General features: G+C 44.1%; 1 protein-coding gene across 1 annotated transcript; it reads left to right on the top strand.

Annotated features, from left to right (window-relative positions):
- Window positions 1-1,035: 1,035 nt before the first annotated feature.
- On the top strand, window positions 1,036-23,178 carry LOC146189034 (U-scoloptoxin(16)-Er12a-like). Its single transcript, XM_084603199.1, has 3 exons — window positions 1,036-1,104; window positions 10,755-10,875; window positions 23,041-23,178. Exons 1-3 carry the CDS (start codon window positions 1,053-1,055, stop codon window positions 23,168-23,170), a joined length of 303 nt encoding a protein of 100 aa, XP_084459325.1. The 5' UTR covers window positions 1,036-1,052; the 3' UTR covers window positions 23,171-23,178.
- The last annotated feature ends 260 nt before the right edge of the window (window positions 23,179-23,438 follow it).

The following is a 23,438-nucleotide window of genomic DNA, read 5'->3' as shown; positions in this document are numbered from 1 at the left end:
CATTTCCAAGTTTTAATTGAGCGAAATTGCAAGAACTTCGACCTTGTTCTAAATGCGTCACTTTGAAATAGGACGCTTTGGTTTTTCCGCTTTCGAAGATAATGGCTGCTTCTTTGATTGCATAACGTGATCAGTCTGAATAGAAATGTAGGAGCTCTACGCAATAGCGAAATTGACACCGCAGGTTTCAATACACAGCAAACCCACTACATAACCCACACTATTCCAAAAACCTTACAAGATGTAATTTTAGACGAAGGAGAATTAAAAGGATTACACATATGCGTAAAATACCCGGTTCTAAATTACACTTAACAGCAGCTTCACAAAATGATAAAAAGCGTGTGTGCGACTCTGTTGTCAAAAGCAGGTCCACGGCTGAAATCAAAGCGGACCTCTGGGAGAAAAAACTGATTAATATAATTCTTTTTATGATATACAATTCGCATGGAAAATCTAATACTTGTGGGGAAGCTGCAGCATTTAACCACAGCTATCAGTATTTTTATAATGAGGAGATGCATTAACATCACTAATGGGAAAGATCTCAAGAATAATAGTAAATAGCACAATTTGCTCTTCGTACTTTTAAAGGGGTAGAGACACCATATTACATGGACCTAATAACCTAATAGCCTAATAGCGAGTTGGCGATAGCTGTTCGCAGGCGACAACGGCAGGTTTTCGAATATTTCGTGTTGGCGCGAGGATTGCCAAAACGACGCAAACATGTTTACGGATGCAGTTGACTATAGTGAACTATATACAGTTGACAAAATTTTTCCGCAGTGTGACTGTGCCATGACAGCATATGGTGGAGTCACACTGCAAACAGAGCAGACGATGAACCTGCTTCTTGACGTCACGAGTGCTTGTACCACTTGACATTTCAATGTTATGTCTCCTGCTCCATGACGTCAAGTAAAACCTGGTAACTATGAACAGAAACCGAAACTGCTGCATACTAATAATACGATAATAAATTATTTAATGCGATTTTGGGCTTGTAACACCATGCTCAATGCTTACAAAATCGCTACACACTATTTACAATGCAAAAGTACAGCACAAAACGTTATTGCCCCGACCGCTTTAAAGTTCATGGTAAGTCACTTTTGGTATTATACTTTCTATTTCGCTTCCACGTCATATCTTCTTTGTCTTCCATCAAGGGTTCTATTTTATGACTCTTGAGAGAGAGAGAGAGAGAGAGAGAGAGAGAGAGAGAAAACTTTTAATGAGCATAATAATCAGTAGCTGGGTGGTCGGTGCCCCTAGTCCAGGGCTCCGCTGGCAGCAGCTGACTTGCGGACTAGCTGGATAATCCAGGCTTGCTGGTCCAGGTTGTCGCTGGTCAGGGCCGCCTCCCACTGCTCGTGTGTCGGACATGGCACTATTAACGTAGGGCCAGGTTTGTCCTGGCATTTCCAAGAGATGTGATAGAGTGTGGGGCTTGCACCGCACCAAGGACAGTAACTCGTGTATTTTGTTGGGCTTATCTTATTTAACATTTGATGACTCTTGAACATTACGTTTTGTTTCTTTTTCACATCTTTAATTTGTGGACATGATCTCCTTTAAAGCTGGCGTCATTCGTTTGTTCTCTTACCTGTATAGCAATGATGGCATCCCTTTTCATGACCACATCGAGATGCCAATGCAGTGCAGAATATATATTGGTTTTGTCATGGTATATGACGACTTTAGGAAGGCCTCCAAAGTTGGTTGCCCAAGGCAAATGCTGAAGAAAATAAAAAGAGTGGTCACCATGAAATGTAACAGGAATTGCAGAGGCACATTCCTGGGAAAATGTTATTCTAATACACCCCGACATATTTTGCAAAAAAATGCAAAAATAGAGCTAATAACATGCAGTACTTCAGTAGAAAAAGGCTGGACACCTTATATTTACGTGGAGGTAGCAAGCTAGCCAGGCCATGGGGATCTTTCTAAGCTATTGAATTTCATCACAGTAACTTAAACGAGTAAGAACGTCCCTCTCAAATGACTTTCTTTTACGTGTCTCCTTTTCAACTTCTAGAATTCTCGTGTCTGCTTTTGTTGTATCAATGTCTGAGAATCACTTTGAACTCATTCTTAGAAGCTTAAAAGATATTCTTGGAATGAAAATCATAGTAGTAGGAGGTAAAAAATGCAGTTATTCATAATGTTTACCTCATTTTTCTACCAAATTCACTATAACAATAAAGAGAATATCACTGGGTTTGCACAGCGTCTTTAAATGGAGACATGAAACTTACAGCAGACGCAAGAAACCGCTTTTTAGCAGTACTTCAGTTGTCTCTGCGAGTGCCTTCCCCTTTGTAACCATGCACTTGACGCGTACAATATCGCCATTGTGTGCAAAAGTAGTATTAACTTGGTGCTTTTTAAAACGAATTAAAGGCTAAGCATTATACAGTACACTAAACGCCTAAGCAGTTTGAGGCGATAAACATAGTTCAGTATTGTCTACACATCGCTTTGCATTTCATGTTTAATACGCCTGGTTTGTTTATGCTTACCTGACTAATTTTACATGTGTATTTTCTAAATACGTATCCCTTCACTAAATTTGCTGAAGAATTTGAAAAAATTTGTTGGCTTGCTTCTTCAGTCATATTCAGTGCTTTTTATTTTGCTGACTCGAAATGTTTCTCGTCATGTTTGGTGGGCCGCTTTCCGTTTACATGAACCCTTTTTTGGCATTGTATTTACAAATAACCTTCACTCCTTATTATCAAGGCAGGCACATCTCGGTCATTTCTTTTAGAAGAAGGAATCACGGGAACTGCTCTGTGCAGCAGGCCCTCTAAAAGCAGAATGGATTATATCGGAAGGCTGTGCCATTAACATTAATGTTTCAAATAATGTGCTCCAACGTTCTTCTTTTGCCTCAAAATTGAAACTGTTGCCCGAGAAAGCTAAACTTGGGCTATGTATGCAACGTATTTGTTTATGGATTCCATGATACGACTAATCAGCAGAATGGTGCTGGGCAGCGTATGCGGATTGAAGGCAATATGTTAGTATGGTGGAATGATCAGATATTCGATGGCCAATTAGGCGCAGGCTGAAGGGTTGATGCTCTATGAATGTTTGGTACATTTACTGCAATCAGTGTTTTTATCAGAGCCGAGACTTTGCACACGCGGCACGTTTTCTGAGCAGTAAGCATGGCTGGTGACATGGGGGAAGGAAAAGTTGCTTAAGTGATAGGTAGGATATAAGTTGACACCTACTTCACATGGGTGGAAAAGGTGGATTAGCTGGTAGATTGTGCTTCGTAAACGGTTATGCGACCTTTAAACTACACCTTAATTACAATTCGCCGCTTTTATTTTTGCATTATAGCATAAGGGTCCCGTGTCGCACAAAAGCCGGCATCGTCGTCGTCAGCCGTAGTTGGCCATGATCAAAAAAGTTGTTTCGCCGACAAGGATATGACATCAAGAAACACGCCACTGTGCTGGAAACCGAAACACCTCACAACTCTTTTGTTAAATGTGATGTCATGACGAAAACAAATGCGAACCAGAATGGCGCTTAAGGAGATTGAAAAAGAACCGCATGTTTATAATAACTTCGTTTAGTGAAAACATGCTTGATTTGCATTTAGGAGAATTTCTATGTTTAAGGTCCGGTTCAGTTAGCCGTCTTTGATTTGTAAGCCGCACACGCGAACGACTAGTGTATACAAAATTATTTTGCTTTATTTCATGGAAACAGAGACATTATAAATTTCAAACGTTCATTTACCTCAAATCAAAGTGCAGCGGAATCTAAGCACACTATACAGTCTAGAATATAAAACTATTGGGATATGCATGCGCTCATCAAGTTTAGCCAACCAGTGAGGAGGTTTGTCCAACGCAGCGTAAAATCTACGCACGAATGCACACTCCTTTTGAACACTTATTTATAGGGTATTTGGCATTTGGTCAGGAACTCTTATGGTATTTTGGAATTTCTGTACCGCATATGGTTCTTCCCATTAACATAAAAATTGTTCCTGAGGCAGACTACACTTCGCTAGAAACGCAACGATTTTGTGGACATGAGGCTGAACAAAATAGTTCTCGTTTGTGAGTGGCATTTCAGGGCCAGTGGTGCAGTGGCAAGCGGTCCTGTCTAGAGCGCGCCGATGTTACTCTGAATAGCAAGCCAGCGCCATCAACATCTAAAGCCGTATCTAAAGTTGACATCAGAATGCTGTGTTATTGAAGAGCGATTATTCCTGTGTGCAGTGCCAACTTCCTAAAGAGCATCTGGGTAGATGATAACACGCTGCACCAGCAACGATAGTTAGAATTTACCGAGTAAGTCAAGCATCCCGGTCTACTCCCATCGCTAGTCAGAAGAACCTAAGCGATGCCTAAGATATGTGCCTCTGTTCTGCTTAAAACAACAATCCGTTTTCTAACCTGCGACTGATCGCAACTACCACTCCAGAGCCGTCCAACCATTCAGAGCATATACTGGATATTGACACTCTTTAGTTAACGCGCCATTTTGAAAAAAAAAAGCAAGAACAAAAATAAAAGAAGTTGAGGTATGTTTATGTGTTTTGCAGCTTGGTTTCGGTTCAGAACATCACCACTGGTTATACTCAATCGGCTCGAATTTGTTTACCCTCAATCTCCTCGCCCTATTAAGAAGGACGAAACAGACGTGACAGGTCATATTGCAAAACCTGCTCAGCCGAACATTGCTCAGACTGCGACAACACTCTATTGTTGTCAGCCTTACATGCCATTCTTGCATCTGCGACACATTTAACGTTGTTTACCTGTCTGTTGAACTGTCACAAGGAGAGAATGGATGCGAAAATGTTTTTGTTTTGGAAATTTTGCGCTCCCTCTAGGGCTAAAAGGCAGCTCCGCTCCAAGTCGCTTCGTTAAATACCCTTAATACGTTGAGCTTTTGTCAAGAACATGATTTGCCTTTCTTTTACTATTTGCTCCGTTGCGGAAAATTAGCCCATTCCTCTCATTGTCCGGCTTGCGAGCAAGTGCAGCATAAGGAGCAAAGAAACGCAGCGCACACGTTTAGAGACGCCTCCATTCGCGTCTAACCCCATACAGATCTACAATTTCAGGATCAAAGCGCATTTCTCATCTCCATAAGGTAGTTCACAATAATGTCTAGACGAACATTCAAAAATTAAACAAGCACTTTGCATCTAATTTAAATATTTTATATGCACCTCATCACTTTGTGGCTGATTCGACCACGTTGAAATGATGCTCCAGCTGTAAATAAGAGACCGCAGCAACCACCATCTCTTAAGCTGTAGAATTTTCAAAACTTTCAGGGAATAGTATAGAGGTGGCCTGAATACAGAGATCCCATTCTGTCATTGTTATTTTTTTAAGTTAAGTGAATGCCGAAGCTGATGAACAAGCGCCTTGTTTGGATTTACTTCCCTGCTATAGTGGCTACCAATACTGGCAAACTATAGGGTCTTCAGTTTCACGGTGCTATAGGGCATGTTGTTAACGCTTTGAACGACTGCACTAGGAAAAAACACAGGGCTGAGTCGAATAACAAAACTGCACACGACATTTCATAAGATCATGTATCGACTTTTCACAAACAAAAAACGATAAATCCATCACTCGTCAGATTTTATTTTTTATGAAGTACAGAAGCAGATAGCATTATAACCTTGCAAGCTTTCCAAAGGGCTCACCCCGTTTTTAATCTCTCTGCATCACACCAACCTCAATAACAGAAACATTCGAGGGACAAAAAGATAAAGGGCTATTCATTGCAGTACGAAAGAAAATAACAACCATGTATTTGTGAAAAAATAACTAAATAAGAATTATTATATACAAATGAATTCATTGTCATCACTTGTCCTATTTATGACTTGTTTAATGTTTGTCTTTTTTAGCGCTTTGCGTTATATCAGCCATCACATAAACTTGTTCAGTAAAATTCTTACAAGCATTTTCTTATTTAGACGTTTTGAAAAGTACCAGCGGAGTATAGGAAATAAATTTTCAGGAGATTACTCCTGAAAATCTATTTCCTATATTCTGTAGCAGAAAAACAACTCTGTAGCAGAAAAAGAGGGGGCGAACGTTTCTGGCAGAAGGTTTGAGTTGTTGTAAGCAGCATGAGGTGGCGCCACCAGTACCATTGTTGGGGCAGTGGCTCGTCTGGCGTTGTCGCCGCCGCACAAGATGGGAACATCTGACTTCTTTTGATCGAATAAGGCAAGTACCCCGAACAAATTTGGTATTAAAAAATACTAGCAACAAATTACCATTTCTGTGCAAAATTTGAACTGCGAGGATTCCGCGGTTTAGCTGGGAGAAGCATTCTACATCGCGCCTCTAATTATGCAACACCCTATATATATATCAATCGAGGGATTTTGTAGTGTGTGTCGCAATACGGCGCTGCCAATTTTCACGTTACAACCACAACAGTGCCGATGCCGACATTTCTGCGACACGGGGATGTCAACGCTGTTGCCTTACCATTACGATGATTATATTTATTAAAGAGTTAGAGTAGCCTTATATTGATAAATAATTTTTTTACAGCTTTTTCGAATTTTGGGAATGTAGATATAGATGTTTAGAGTCCGGTTACGTGCATGCCCCAATTTTGAAATATCGGTATTACTTGTGCCGTGTAAATGGCTTCAATATACCGAGGTAAGTAAATAAGATTGTAATTGTGCGTGTGTTCTAAGATGGCTGAGATGGTTACTTGCTGGAACCTTTTTCCAAATATTCATATTTGCATATTTACGAAGTCAGCGGGTGTGAAACGTACCGTCTGTTGCAGAAGTTTGCGGCCCAACGCGCCGGGCAGAGGAGCAGTATCGCTCCCGAGAGGCGGCGCTGCCTGGTGACGTAGCTATAAAGAGTGAGGAGGCTTGTTCTCTTCTCCTCATCCCGCGGTTGATATCGCACATCTTTGCTCTCAGCCGCAGGATTAGGGGAAGAGAACAAGTCTCCTCACTCTTTATAGCTGCGTGACCAGGCAGCGCCGGCGGGCGCAGCGCCGCCTCTCGGGAGCGATACTGCTCCTCTGCCCGGCGCGTTGGGCCGCAAACTTCTGCAACAGACGGTATTTTAAAATAGCCTTGCTGAATTGGTCTGATTTCACCTGGCCCTAACTATTGTCGTAATTCGTGTAGTTCCCCGATTACGTCGATGCGTTCTATGTTCTAACACAGTTTCCATCGAACAATCTTGCTATGATTGGATTTAACCTAACCCGCTCCAGATAACTTCGAAGACTGGGAAACAGCATGGCATGGTTTTCAGCCAAATCCTTACAAAATAGGCAATTTTAATAGTCGAGCAGCAAAGAAATGAAGAAATTTTAACGAAAATATTTGAAATTATACTCCTTCAAATGCTCTGACAAGTCCAATTTTTATTTCAGGCATTTCCGACAAAACGTAAAGTCTCAAATACTCAGTCTGTAATTTAGCTCCATATGCATGTAATGTTTTATCGTTATCATCATTGCCTTTTGATACCGCCCTGATTTGTAAGTGGCTATACAGTACGTGTTACTATTACGAAGTAACTAAGATTTAAAATTTCAACTTAACTATTTGTAATAGACGATTTTAGTTCAATGTCGTCTTGAAGCATTTCGCAAGGAGGCTAGCAGTATGAATTGCATCAATTACCGTGATTTTGTTTGGCTCGGTGTTATTTTCAATTTATTAAATCAGTTAACTATACACCAATAGCATCCTCGATGTTGTATTAGTGTCATTTTGCTTCTCACTAAAAGTAACACAATCGCCGACGAACAAATGAATATTAAATGCCATAGTTATGCAGTCAACACCATTGTGCACTGCGCAAGATCATGATAAGAAATCTGCACCTCTTGCGATTCCGCCTTTATTGAAATAAACCGTGAGTAGTAGCCGTCAGAGCAATCACACTTCAATTGAGCAAGTTACGATGAATGTTATGCTGACAATACAAGTAATAGCTATTCCTGGCAAATTTTATCTAAAGGCTTGTTAGAAGTTCAGAAATACCCAGTCACCTAATGATCTGTCATATACTGCAAGTTGAAGCTTCGTTTGGGGGAAATAATGTTTTACGTGGTTTTACCTTCCAAAAGCCTTCTTGGGCTGATAAAAGTATGTTCATCTCAAGAAGTCGCAAAGCCGCGGTGTATCACGTGCTCAAGTATGTTTCAACACGTACATGTTGCATGTGAATGGAGCCTATTAGTCGATGAGTTCTGGTTCTCAGCGGTAATGGCTTTTCTGTTCTTTATTGTTTATGAGGTCTGCTTGAACACCTAATTCCGCAGTCACTTTGGGACGTTAAACACCATAAACCAATGAATGACTCCTCGACGCCGTTAAAATGCTCACAACCTTTCGCCTTGACAGCTGAGGTAAAAGCTCACGGATGGCTTGGACAATTAAATGGCATGAATGTTTTCTTTACCTGGAGTTGTCCGATATTCTATAGAAGGGGACATTCGCTATACCTACTGCAGCTGACCGTTGAGATGCTGCCTTTTGGTAGAATCTCAGTTTAGCGACAAAAAGTTGTTTTTTGTTTTGAATGCTGTCATATCCATCTTTGTAAGCTCCTTTGTTCCATTTGAAAAGAGCCACTATTACCTTTAGGTGAAGTGCGCTGAATATGGAACTGAAAAAAGTCATGTGCGTTAAAACCCCAGTATTTTAGCACAGTTCTTTCGCGGGAAGCGAGTTACCTCTGGAACCTAATTCACTACCGCTGAAAGTTAGGCTCACCAAATCAGTTGGGCACTCCAAAACTGGAGCAAGCAATCCTACCATATTTATATGATGTCCAACGTGGGGATCAATTTTGCAAGCCTTGGAATCGCCGCAGTGTTAATTGTGTTGCTAGCGGACGTTGCTGAACAAGCATTTGTATTCATTCCAAACGTCTACGAACATGGTAAGTGAAGTTTAATTGCGTGGCCTCATTTTAAGGCACACTGTGCCGTACCAAACTGTGTATTGAGATCACGTGATTTTTTGTACAATTCTGTTCCCATCATCGTTACGCCTTTGAACAAAAATTTCTCGTTCCCCCCGCCAACACTGGGGACAATTTTAATTTCGATTTGATTTTTGCCCTCTGATTAGCGTTGCATGGTAACGATGAACGTCTCTTTATCAAAATTCTAAACATTTTTATGGGATGAAAATTCTCATAAGCAGAAATAAAGCACTCTTCATAATACGCTGATTTCCCCAGTAGAAAGACAGCCATCTAGAGGGAGTTTATTGTGGGCGCCACATTTAAGGATACGTCGCCGTTCACATCCAGATTTTAATGCGGCCGTTCCTCCGCAGGTAATTTGGATGGACGGAAATGCTTGCAGTGACAAATATAAATATATATCTTGGTACCGGTAAAGCGAAACGTCGTCTTGAAAGAGGCACGAACTCTACTTGTTTTAGAAAAATAAATTTCGTTCGAGGAATGCTGTAATAAGGAAGGCTAAGGGCCATTGCAGGAAAAAAAAAGTGCAAATTAATCCTAATACAACTTATGCATGTTCCTGAGGAGGACTATAGTACCAATTTTCTACGGCACTTGCAGAAGGTCTAGGAGCATGATGCTGTTGCAGTATGGCGAAAAATTTTATAATGCATGAAATATATTAAATAATGCGAAAAATGAATCTTTGTCGCTGGTCAAAGCGGCATCTGGTAGTGAAGCAGCACAACGTACACTAAACTACTTTGACTAATGTTTATTGGAGCATTTGCTTTATGACTATACTTTGAAGCATACATAATAGTCCGTCAACAATGATAAGAAACTATGATCTTGACAAACTAGCCCAGTATGCCTTTGACTAGCCAGTTGGCCACTGTCTCATTGTATTCAATAACATTGTCGAAAATATTTTTACGTTTCAAAAATAAATTGTAATGTAATGACGCTCTGTCACGCAAGCATGCGATGTTACTGAAAAATATTTATTTCTGCTAAACGTATAAAATACTTTACAAATTTGCGCCAACAACAAACCTGGCTTCTCGAAATTCTGAAGATATTCGTCCGAATGTCTTTAACCCCAAAATGTTTGGTAATATTTTAACACGTTAGTCAATACAGCACCAATTTAAGGCATTAAATAATTTAAAGAACATTTATAGAATATAATATAAGCGTTAATATATGGCCATCAACCCGGAGCCCTTCATTTGGCTCAAGATACTGCCCCGGAATTGAATCTTAGAACCGGCGATACAGCACCGATTTCCCTTTATATGCGCATAGCATTAACAAAATTTTACAAGAATCTCGCATGTGCCGTGTGACTCGCTGCTAAAGAATTCGAGAATTTCTGCTTATTCTAAAACATGCAATCACCTCGAATTTAAAATAGAATTTCCAGACATGGTACTCTCGCTAGTTCCTGGCCACTCGCTTTCACAAAAACTAATTCTATGACGCCTATACTTGTAATGCCGCCAAAAAACCAGCTTCAGCTAGCTGATGTATTTCAGGTGACGCCTTATAGCGAAACCTTTTCTATTACTAGTCAGCCTTCCCATGCGAACCTTTCTGTGGTTTGTCAATGTTGTAATATAAAGTTAGAGACCGGAAGATACCAGAGGTGTACACTGAAAATTACGCTGGTTTTCAAGTGTCGTATTTATAATCGCAAAGTGATAAGATTTTCAACAGCATAAAATAATGGACAGCGTATAGTACTCCCACTTGTCTTTATTTAAAATCACTGTTTTGCTCTGTCTATTCCAGGAAAGTGCGTGTACAAAAATAGGGAATCATTTGCTGGACAAACCTACTCAGATGAAAAGGGATGCATACTCTGGCGGTGCTTTAAGAAGAACGAAACCTACGGCGAATTGCATGGCACTACGTCAGTACCCCAATCTATATATTGTTTCTTTCTGAGTGCGTTTATCCGATTACATTTCTTTGAAAAGGCCTTAAGACAAACTCTTCACCTGCAAAATACGGCCTGTGTAAATGTAACAGAGCACACTCATAGGTAGAGTTCATACTGTGAAAGAAGGCCAGGTCGAGACAGCAAGGTCGTGAAGGCAAGGCAAGGTATGCCGTGTCAGCGTTTAATCGGATGGAGAAAACCCAAGCCGCGGGACGATGATGATGGTATGTACAAGAGGAAGAAGAAGATCATGGTATGTACAAATGAAAGAAGATCTGTGAAGGGCTCACAATACTTACGCTCCGTGTAAGTCTACGGGTCAAGACGAGGAAAGAAGAAAATACGAAATGCTTGATAAGCGGCAGATTATTATGTTCACATTTCTTTTTAGGAACGCTGTAAGACGGCTATTCATCAGACCCCAATAGTCTTAATGAAAAAAAGTTGAAGTATTGATCACGAAGTTACACTTCAGTGCAAACAAAGAATAATTTCGGGCTAAAAGGGCAAAAAAGCACTTTTGGAATAAAGTAGTCATGGTGTACTGCGAATTCTGTTCGTTCAGTATAGTGGCGGCATGCTTTCCAGGACGGCACAGTAGTTGAAATCTCGAGTTTACAAGGATCAGACATGAAACTCTGCCCGTAATCATGGTTGGTGCCTAGACTTAACGGAAAGGCGAATATTGCCGCCTTTCCATGAGCGCTCCTCTGAACGAAAGGGACCAGAAAAGAAAAATACTGGCTTAAGACGGACATTAAAAAAAAAAAATGTGCATAACGCAACGTGGGAGCTCAATGTCTCCGGGTAACTTTGTATAGGAAAATGGACAAGCGCGGTTGCGGGAAGTAACCAGAACGCTTACAACACTGCGCACAAGAGAACGCGGCCACGAGTTTAAATTAGGCTCCCCGTTGTCCTGCTGGTCTTGATATAGGAATGTATTTCGCGCCAATAAAAACTGAGGAAGTCAGCAAAGCGCAGCGGAAAAAAAAATTGCTAAATACCACGAGCCGCATGAGATGATGGCGATGTCTTATTTGCCTGTGATGCGGCAGCCCGAGAAGCTGACTTGCGCTCATCACCGCGGGTATTCAAGTACTTCGAGTGCACGTGCTAATTTCTGATGTTTTATTTATTTGGCACAATTGCCGTCATTCGTGCCATCGCACAGGGACGACGCCAAAAACAACTTCAGTACCTACCGACTTCTTACAAGATATTCGCCGCCACGGCATTTCTTGTTCTGCGCAGGCGCGAAAATACGAGAGTATATTTGCCTTAATGGACAAGAGCGCACGAACCTGACGTTATTATAGCTCCATTTTAGATATCACTGAATGATTATTTCGAGCAAAAATTGCGAAGAAGCCTGAAGGCGGTGAAGTGAAATGTGATGCATTTACCACCGCGGATACGAAGAATACAGGATCGCGCCGCGGCGAACATTGGACGCCATTCACTCGGTCTCTCACTGGTTTCTCCGAAAATACTTCTTAAACCCTCTGAGATGCAGATCAGGCTACTATAGCATCCCTCAAAGAGAATTAAATCGAAGAAAAGAAACAACTATCGTTTTCGTTTTCTTGAGGGCTTTAAAAAAGTTGATCGGAAATAATAGAGGAACGCATATCGTAATCAAAGAAAAATATCATGAACTGACTGCTTTTGCAGACAGCAAAATAATGTTAGTTTTCTTCCACGCATATAGGGACGTAAGAGACGAAGTATTTTTGTTATATTCTGGGGCAATCACCAAAGGTTATCGACAGCTCATTTTAAAGTGATAGACTTAACGGCCTCGTGTCGCAGCAGTGCCGGCGTCGGCGTTGTGGTGGTTGTACGGAGAAAATCAGTATGAAGCTAACGCAAAATTAGGAAGGAGGGAGTATTTAGGCCTCCTTACATGCTGGGATACGAAGGCACCTCTCTTCTGTTGCCGGTCTGGTTGTGCGCCTGTCCCAATTCTTCTAATGCGTCGTGTTGCACACATAGTCCCGCCAACGCCTGGCTTGTTCAGTCATGTCAGGGCATGCAGTGGCGTCATCTGCTTTGAGCGTTTATGACGTCAGACACTGTTTCTATGACTACGAGCAAGTATACCTATGACTAACCGTGCCTCAATGAGAAAGACTAATCAAATGACGATTATCACAATTATCACTCATTGATTTCATTACTATTGATTTATTGTTTCCTGGTTTACATTTTCGCCTCACACATTATGGTGACATAAAATATGATGCAACACCGGCATTTTCCTTAATAAAATGTCTTGCGCAACCACAGGGTAAAACCTGGTTCCTTAAATTTAGAAGGAAATGACACAACCGTCCAGCTCGAGGACCACGGCTTTTCACTATAACAAATGTGGACCTAATGTAGGCATTCCCTTTTCACGGTCAGATATTAAATAGATACAGCACTAGAAAGGAACTAATTGCTACAGCAAATCTAAAGCGAATAACAAAGTGAATTTCCGCGGCGATCTTCACCTTTATTTACATGAGGATTTAGCGCCTGACATATGACGCTCACTGTCTAAAATCTCCCGATGGTACGTAGCTGCCGCAACACATGGCGCGCGTGCACTATAACGTATTGCCACGAGTCCTTGTTTTTGTTGCTCCTGGCAGCCGCCGGCAGCGTCTTATCACCTTGATTGTACCACACAGAATGATCTTGTGTTTTTTGTTGGTTACGCTCGCCGTCTACGACACGCAGCTTTATCATTCACTTTGCTGCGCAGGATGTACCTAGATGTATTTATATTTATTTCAGCCTCTCGGGCGCGTTTCCGCACTGTTCGAGTTAGTTCTGGTCACATTTTGCGCGCTATACAGATAACTCTTTGTCAACTTTGTTTCATCACAGATGAATGCAACGGGCATTAGAATTTTAAATTCTACGATCGGCAGGCACGCTTGCAGATATCGCTGCCGAACTGGTTATTTTTTTGCGGGCGCAAGTCTATTTTCAGTATCCTTACCAACTCCTGGTAGTACGTAATAGCTCTTTGATATGGACAGTATATCACGTGTTTTAACGCGATAGCGTTAAGGAGCTCGTGTCGCAGAAAAGCCGGTGTCGTCGGTGTCGGTGGCGTTGGCCGTGAGCGATAAATCCTGGCATGCACTCCATAAATAAAAAGCAACGTCCAAGATGGGCTGGGTGGGAATCGAACCAGGGTCTCTGGAGTGTGAGACGGAGACGCTACCACTCAGCCACGAGTTTTTTTTTCTTTATTTCCGAAGTATACATGAACAACAAATGGTCACACTTAGTAAAACACTTCAGCTGCTCTTGAGCTGAAGCGTGTGAGGTTAAAATTTCTTCAATTTTACCAGGTCATCCAGAACATCTGCCCACTGTAGTGGGTCAGGGAGCGCGCAGATACATTCCCGTAGATAAACAGCACTTTCAACAAAATTTTCACGTACACTGCGAATGTTAATATCTTCATGCCTTACTTGCATTCGTGTTTTCCACAAGCTGTGGAGGCCTAGAAGCATTATTAAACCATAGGGTACGTCTTCGTTCTCCATCGGTAAAAACCGGATGCCATAAGGGTTTAGTGGCAGCTCTTTTTTAATTGTTCTTTGTAGCACGTCCCAATGAAATACTGCATCCCAGCAGTCTAAGAATATGTGTTCGATTGTCTGTGGCTTCTTGCAAAGCTGGCAGTTTGTCGTCCAAGGGACATAGATTCCTTTTTTCGTGAAGCCAGGTTTTGACGGGTAGAGTGTTCGAGTGCAACTTAAAAAAGAACGTTTTGGCAGCCGGTCGAACTGGCATCCTCTTCACTCGTTTTAAAATATCCTGCCCTGGGCCTCCACGGTAAGGCTCCCGATACAAAGGTGCCGGCAGCATGATTTCCACTAGGTCCTTATACAGCTTTTTCTTGCCACCACTGTACAAATATTCGAGGGAAAAACGCACTTCTAACAACTTGTAGGAGAGAACTACCTCGCGCAAATATCCTGTGACAGCACCACGCATGTTTTCACTTGAGGAGACAACAAATCCGGGTAACAGCCTTTGCAGCCGCACTTGCTTGACTGTTCTTAAAGAGGTGTCATTTTGGTCGCGAAGAAAAAAAAAGCGCGATACCACTTGGCGCAGAAACAAATGAATCAAACCGACACCTCCGCTTTTTAAAGAAAAAAATAAATTCGTTCGCCTCGTCTTTTCCCAGGTCGAAGTCCAAAGAAAAACCGCAAACACACGATGAATTTTTTGAATGGCAGTTCGTGACGCACATAGAACATTCATTACATACCATATCTTTGAATTCAAAAACACATTGCAGATAAACGCGCGTGAAAAGATTGACAGTTGCCTTCCCTGCCATGCTTCTGCTTTCTCTCGCACTCTATTTGTTTCTTCCTTCCAGTGTAAGCTAGGATCGCGATAACATTGTAGGGGCACACCCAGATACTGTATTGGCAAGGAAGACCATTGCAATCGGGAGAAAGAAGCCGGTTCAGCATCCCATAAGCCGTGCCAAAATCCGAAGCTTTTTTCCCAGTTAACCTGACATCCAGTCTGGTCACAAAACTTTTCAACAACGTTAACCACTTCACAAATGCTTCTTCTGTTTTTACAAAATACTGCAATGTCGTCCGCGTATGCAAGTAGCTTCACATGCGCCGACTGAAGCTTGAAACTCGAGATGCATTCATTATTGAGAATGGCCAAGCATAATGGCTCGAGATAGGCTGCAAAAAGCAGAGGAGAGAGTGGGCATCCTTGCCTCACCGAAGAACGCACTGCGAGACTGTCAGTGAGATCGCCATTCACTATAATACGCGTCGAGCTGTTTGCGTACGCCATTCTCACTCCCTCCACGATTACCGAGCCCAGGTTACAATGCTCTAGAATGGAGAAAAGGATGTCGTGTGATACGCGATATAAAGCTTTTTCCAAATCCAGCTGAATCATGGCAACCTGACTTCCAAGCGTGTCTACACATTCCAGTACGGTTCGTGCCACATGTATATTTGTGGCGATGCTGCGACCTCTTATGCCGCACGTTTGGTGCGGTCCGACTAATTTGGCTATTACACTCTGCAATCTCTTCGCTAAAACCTTCATGAAGATTGCACTTCCGGCCGCCACAGCGTACGGACGTGTAATGACGGGCTCTGCAGGAGCGGCTTCAGCGGCCATGTCTGGCCGCGGTAACAGGGCTATGGAACAGGATAATGACTACCAGGTTATCCTGCCAAGTCTTCCAACAGAGCGTTTTGTGTTAAACACAGTTTTTTTTTTTTGCACGCGGATATCAGGCCCGCCCGTACCGGGTGGAAGATTTCCGAGACGCGTTGGCTCAGCGTTCGCTGCTCCCTGACGTTATCGCCATGGGGGCGTATCGCATGAGCCACGTCTGGGCCATCACCCTGAAAGACGCGGTTGCTGTGAAGAAGATTGCTGGAGAATGGGTGAGTTGTGTGTGAAGCAACGTCGCTGCCTCGTTATTGATCCGGCCAACCAGGATATGAGGCTGAAGCTCCACTGGTTGCTTCACAACGTTCCGGATGAAGATGTGCGTGTGGCCTTCGCGCCGTATGGAAAGGTTTCCGAAGTGGCCAGGGAGTGCTGGCGCGTGCTCGGCATATCGGATAAGGGTTCAGCTACCAGGATTGTCACCTTGAAGATGAAAGTGGGGGTCAAACTGGACGACTTGCCGCACCAGCTGAACGTCGGCGGTGAGTTGGCGCTCGTCGTAGTACCTGGAAGGCCTCCGTTATGTCTCCGGTGTCGAAGTACCGACCACATTCGCCGAGAGTGTAAGGTTCCGCGTTGTGGCGCATGCCGTCGTTTTGGCCACGAAGAAGGGCAGTGTTCTCGCAGCTACGCGAGCATCGCTGGTCCTGGGAACAGCGAAGATTCTTCCGAGCATCTGATGGATGAGGCGGACGCGGAAGAGGCAGCCAAAACAACCGGGCAACCGGCAAGGAATGATGGGCCGGTGTTGACCCCTTTGACAATGAGGAGGACATCCACGGCCGTTGCGACAGCGGATTCTGCACCAGTGGAGAATGGTTTCCAACTGGACGCAAGTAACAGCGTGGCGGACGCCAGAGAACCTGTGCTCGAAAGCCAAGGCAGCGCGGAGTCTCCTAACTCCGACGTTATGGACTTCAACGCAGGAGTAAGCGGCCTACTCGTTGGGAAGCGGCCCCATGATGAGAGCGCCGTTGAGGATCTGCAGCCTGGTGGTGGCAGTGACGAACCGCCATCGAAAGCACCGGGGGTTCGAAGTTCGACGTTGAGGCCTCGGCTGAACGTTTCGTCCGAGACGTGGCAGGCGGGGAAACCGCCTCCGTAGTTTGGACGTGAGCTAATGCATGTGAGTGCAGGGGGTGCGACAGCCGTCATAGCCTGTTTTCGGATGTGGCTCTTTGACTGTGTTTACGGATGGTGGCAAGTGCGGTGGTCAGGCACGCCTCAGTACGCATTCAGACATCCCTTTGGGAGGCCGGATACGAGCGCGTACGCTTCGGAACCTCGGACAAGCAGAGCCACATGGACGATTGAGGTAGGCATCACATGGATCGGGCGCCTTTTTCTCTAGACGCATGGCAATTAAGCTAGATGTCTCATTATGTGTAGCAACCTTGAATGTTAGAGGGCTTGGAGCCCGAAGGCGGCAATGCCAGTTGAATCGCCTGCTGCTAGATAATGAAATCGACTTATTAGCCGTTCAAGGGTCGAAGATAGAATCTCAGGACCATGCAGACCGCATGGTGTCTGTTTTCCATGCAAATTTTGATGTGTGTGTTTGTCACTCTGTAGGGGCATCAGGTGGATGCCTTCTTTTCATTCGCAATACTTTGGGTATAAGCGTACACTGCGTATTTGCATGCGAAAGTGGCCGACTCTTGGTTGCTGACTTTTTGTTCTCAAATTTATTTTGGCGTGCTGTCTGTATGTATGCCCCCAGTGTTGAAAGTGATCGTCAAAACTTCTTTTATTCAGTCGAGCCGTACTTGAAATGTGACAAAATTTTGCTTGCATTGGGCGATTTTAACTGTGTGTGTGCTGCTACTGATCGAGTGAAGATTAGATCAGTGAAAGACAAGAGCGCTGAACTGTTGAATGTATTTGTGCATGACTATTGTATGGAAGACATTGGAAATGTGTTTTCTTCTGGAACCCGTCCGGAATACACGCACTTTCAACGCGATATTCATGCGAGACTAGACAGGCTGTATGTATCTATTGATCTCTTTCCAATTTGTACCGACTATAATGTAAAACCTATTTCGTTTAGTGATCATTGCCTTGTTAGTGCGACTTTTGGAATGAAGGCTAAGAAATCTGTTTTCAACTGGCATCTATGGAAACTGAACGAGAAAATTTTGGAGGATGAAGAGTTTGTTAAGGCAATCACTAACGATTTGGAATGTTTGCTTAAGGTGCATGAAGAGAGCCATGCAGATAAATGGGAAAGATTTAAAGAGCAGGTGAAGATAAAAACAATAGAAAAGAGCAGTGTTATTCGGTACAAACAGGAAGAAACAGAAAAAGAACTTCATAGACAACTTGAGTGCCTGTTGTGCATGGAAAGCTGTGCGCCAGGAAAGTTCACTAAGCAAATAAGAGATGTGAAATCTCATTTAGAAAGAATCGACGCTGAGAAGTACAGAGCCGCGGTTATACGCGCAAGAAGCGATAAACTGTGGGCTGGCGAGGCGCCGACCTAGCGAGCGCTATCAGATGAAAAACTGCATGCTTGCCAGAAGGAAATCAGGCAAATAAGACATGAAGGGCAGATTACAAACGATGCTAAAGATATAAATTGTGCGATTCTGAAACATTTTGTTGAGCTTCTGAGTAATACGCGCGAACATAGCGAAGGGTTTCCAATAGAATATTTACGGCTAATGCCAACGCTCGAAGATCGTGTGAAAGAGAGCCTTGAAATGCCTATTACAATGCAAGAAATAGAAAAGGCCATAGATGACCTCCCATGTGGGAAAGCCCCTGGACCAGATGGGCTGAGCGCCTCCTTTTACAAAGCATTTAAAAACCATCTTTCCAGCCTTACGTTGGAAGTGATAAGAGAAGCCTACGAACTCAAACAAGTGCCATTATCATTTACTACGTCACACATCGTACTTATTCCAAAAAGTGATGATCCAGAGAAACGCCTGTTGGTGAAGTCCTATAGGCCAATAAGCCTGACAAATGTTGATTACAAAATCTCCACTCAGCCACGAGTTCGATGCTTGAAAGCGGTACAAAAGCGCTTCTAGTGAATGCGGTGTTGCCTTAAAAACGTGCCGTTGAACGTTATACTGCGGTGTATATCGGTAATTATGAGCATGTTACTTACAGAAGTCGCAGTTACACGAGTAGCGAAGTACGTTTCCGCTACATTTCTGCTGCGCTCTGCGCACATGCAGAGCCATCATGCGGCAAACACAGAAGAACCCCTCCTCGCAATGTGCGGCGCTACCCCGACACGTGGCGCGCCACTCGCGCCTGACGCTTCGCCGTGCACCCTCACGGGTTGTAGAATCAAGCGTCTTTCCTTTCTTTAGATCACTATCTTCGCTCACCCGCTTCTCCCCTTCGGGCCGCGCGGGTACCCGTGCGAGGATGCCCCAATACCCTTGCGTTTAATAAGTTTTCTCGCTCTCTTCCCTTCCAACATCCAGCGTGCGTCACTCGAACAGTGGTGTTTAGGCGACGCGGCTCCTCTTTCCGCTCACAGCGCGATTGCTAGGTGCAGCGTCTGATGCCGGACGTCTCTGACGTGATCGCTGCGCCATAGCGCTTCTGCTGGGAAAGCGTCCCCTGCGATGTGTGCCGAGGTGCTTCCGAGGAATCATGCTTCTGCGTGGTGCTCCCAAGCGAGATAGAGGACGATCCCATCAAGGCGTCAGCCCCATGATCGCGTCCGCCTTCATGGCGCGTCGCTGCCCGGCTTTCTCCCTCCGAGACACCGAGTTCTTTGGTTCGTTCCGCTTGCTCAGGCGCACGTTTCGTTGCCGCGCCGAACGCTGCGTTGCTCGGCGCTCACCGCGTGATTCGTGAGTGCAAAGTCCGACGCGGGGCGCCTCATCAGTGATTGCTGCGCCGTAGCGCATTGTCTTACACTCCTTGGCAGGTCGACGGGTGTTGTATTGCAGGGCCTTGCGCGCTCGCTCTTGAGACGCGTGTGATGGAAGCGGCGCCGTCTACCAGTGCCGGTAGCGCTACAGTGTCTTGCTCATCAGTGTCTTCCTCGCCGGCGAGCACTGATGGACCATCTCCGTCAACTGGTGTTCGACCACGAGGAAGGCCACGCAAGACGGAGGCACAGAAGGCGGAGAAACTATGTCTTTGTGTGACTCAAGAGCATACCGAGCGAATGAGTGGGCGGTGCAAACGAGGTGCAATAACGCTATCGCGTTCCACCCTTGAAGGCGAAGCTTAAGCGTCCTCCAAATTTTTTCTGCTTTAATGACACTGGCCACCACCCCTCGATAATAATGATCTTAACTAAACATAAGACGTAGGCGCTCTTCTCGAACACGTTTGCGGTGGATACTGAGCGTCTACCAGTGCGGCCCTGTCCTTTGCCTATATGCTTGTATGAGTCGTCGTCTTCTACAAGAAAACCTAATGCGTCTATACCTGCTCCTCATACTCATCTACATCTCATCTAAAGGATACGCAATTAGGCCACTATCAAATTGAATGTTTGCTACCAAGGTTGACCAAGGAAAACCGTCAAAGGGTAGCAAATAACTCTTTAACTTTACAGCCTTAAAAGCAGAGTTTATGCGTTCCTTCGATTTTTTATGAACCTCGTCAATTTAATAATATTAGCCTGTATCCATCCTAAGAACAGATATCTTTTAGAAGTGTGTTTCTGGCTTCTTTTGTACTTGTATTTGGCTCTGAAGAATAGTCATATGATACGCTGCCATGTGATGGGTGGTATCCTGCATCTGGGACATAAAATTAGGTGTACAATAATAACACGGACGCCAAATAAAGAAAGGGCATTACTTGGCTCCTTGGCAAGTGAGTGAGTGAACTTTATTAACTCCTCGGGGATCTTTTTCTTCGCCTCTTCAGCCGAGGCTGATGAGCGCTTGGCGCCCCCAGTCCAGGGCACCACTGGCTCTCGCCAGTTTGCGAGCTCAATTGTGACCAGGTAGAGCTGAGCCTCCGGGTCAGAGATGGCCAGCAAAGCCTCCCACTGTCTTTCATTTGGGTTTTCAATTTTTTGTAGTTGATGTGAGCTGCATTCCCATGATATGTGGTACAGGGTAGGGGTCTTCCCGCACCACGGGCACTCGTCTGTGAATGTCGTGGGATGCATCATGTGTAATATGTGTAAATAATGAAAGTACCCGTCTGTAGCCGCCTCAGATCTATGGCCTCCTCGTTGCTGAGTTTTTTGCGCGGCTCTGGATATACTTTCCGCAAGCATCTGTAGTGTTGTAGTATTGTGGTGTAGTCAGGGTCAAGCAGAATCAGGTCCTCTGTCGCGAGACTGTTGGGCGCACGGTAGGTTGCATATGTCCTCGGGCTACCCTGTCTGCGTACAAATTCCCCGTGATCCCTGCATGCCCCGGAATCCGCACTAGTTTTTGAGTATATAGTTTGTTGGCTCGCTTGTGGAAGTAAGGATTTGATGCGCTACCGCAGATAATTTACCCCGTTGAAAATTTCTGCACGCGGATAGACAGTCCGACAGTATCGTCAGACTCTCTCCCGTTTCTCTTCCTTGTCTAATGGTCAGTGCGATAGCCACTTCCTCTGCCTCCGTGACTGTACAGTTTTGGATCGAGGCGTTAACTACCTCCCGGCCTTCGCAGTCTGTGACCGTGGCTATCGCCCTCTTTGCGTTGGTTTCGTATAAGGCTGCGTCGGTGAACCTGGACGTGTCTTGTTGGCCGAATGCTTTTTCATAATGCTCTGCCCTTGCTTGTTTCCTTCCCGGGTGTAGGCGGGGGTCCATGTTTCTTGGTATGGGCCGAACTCGGTACCAATTTCTGACTTCCCGCGATACCTCTGTTGTCTTGTTACAAGCCTGTAGGTGTGTGCTACATCCCAGTCTTTCCAACACCCGTCTTCCCGTCCTCGTTTGTAGAAGTCTGTTTAGCTGTGACTTGATTTGGGCGTCTGCTAATTCTTGTATTGTATTGTGTAGACCCAGAGCTGCTAGCTTGTGGTTTGGTGTGTTCTTGGGGAGCTTGAGGGCGGTCTTGATCGCCATTTTGATGATGGCGTCCGCTCCGTCTTCCTCTCCAGTTCATTCACAGGGATCATGTGATACCTCAATTCCTTCGCTGTCACGCACCTCATCCTGTGTACAGACGTCGACAGCGCAGGATAAGCATCGATAAAGAGATTTATTGAAAGACTAATCAAATCATTGCACATGATGTCAAATAAATATATGTATTAGGCATTAATTGCAATATCCGAAGTGTTGACACCTTGCACAGCATAACTGTGCTCTCCTGATAGGGAGTGATCATAGGGCCGGTTCGGGCGGTTTTAGGACATTCCTTGTTGAACAAAATACGTGATTCATTTCATGACGTGGCAGAATAATGAATACCATTCGAGATGACTACGAGGTGATCAAAAATTCAATCGACCACCCTCAAAGCAGTACCACCGCAAAAGTTTGCCGTGAGCCTGCAGAAACATTTACTTTTATTATCCATGCATGTTACTCCAGCCTTCTAGAAATTGTGTACATGCATACCACAAATTTATGGTGTTTTTTCGAGCGGAGCAGTTCTTCAATGCTTTACATTGTTCTCGAGTACTTGGATTTCGAGTACATACTATACAATAATCAATGCAAAGCTGTGTAAGCTTTCCTCAACCATACTCCCAAAGGAAGCCTTGATGTATTCCTATAGTCGTAAAGTAGATTACGAGCGAGTGAGCTGATAACAAGAAATAAATATTATTTATATTTTTAGAAACGACGGCACTTATGGGACAGAGCAGGCAATTTTATGTGCGGGAAAAAGATACGCTGTGTGCAAACTTAAATGAAATTCTTGAGGGTAATTGGAAGAGCGGCCATAGCAATTGATCATGCTGTTCTGAGCTGTGGCTCTCTCTTTTTTAAGAAATAATTGTGTTACCCGAATCTCTGATTTTCAACTGCAGGTGCTCAACCGTGCAAGCAGAACCCCCGTGCACTGTCGTAGAGCCAAAGGAGGGAAAATATCCTGATTGCTGCCCGACTATCCAATGCCCCCCAAAAGGCGGCGCCGGTAACAGTTCTTTGACCAAATAAAAAATTTCAGCAAGAAACAAATTGCATCGTATATACTTATGTTTGTTGAAATGGTAGCAGCCACAAGAATTATATACACTTTCTTCCGAGAAAGCAAATGTAGGCGGTGGATGTTGAGCGTCAGCTGTGAGGAGGAGACTGAATCGTTGCCCTGACAACGTTGGCTACTGCTGCCACAGGCGGGTGTTGTTCGAAAATCAATCATAAGGGAAAGCTTTTTCGTAAGTACTAAAATGAGGAACGCCAGATTTATGTCATGGTGCGGGAA

Source organism: Amblyomma maculatum, chromosome 5 (assembly GCF_055883805.1).
Source record: "Amblyomma maculatum isolate TAMU_Amacu chromosome 5, ASM5588380v1, whole genome shotgun sequence".
Classification (NCBI taxonomy): domain Eukaryota; kingdom Metazoa; phylum Arthropoda; class Arachnida; order Ixodida; family Ixodidae; genus Amblyomma; species Amblyomma maculatum.
This window is presented reverse-complemented; position numbering and strand designations above follow the sequence as displayed.

Excerpts from the sequence above, each read along its gene's own strand:
- LOC146189034 (XM_084603199.1), top strand. The coding sequence starts at position 1,053 with ATGCAAAAGTACAGCACAAAACGTTATTGCCCCGACCGCTTTAAAGTT. Across the intron at positions 1,105-10,754 it reads CGACCGCTTTAAAGTTCATG|GAAAGTGCGTGTACAAAAAT; the intron begins GTAAGTCACTTT and ends TGTCTATTCCAG. Across the intron at positions 10,876-23,040 it reads GGCGAATTGCATGGCACTAC|GTGCTCAACCGTGCAAGCAG; the intron begins GTCAGTACCCCA and ends TTTCAACTGCAG.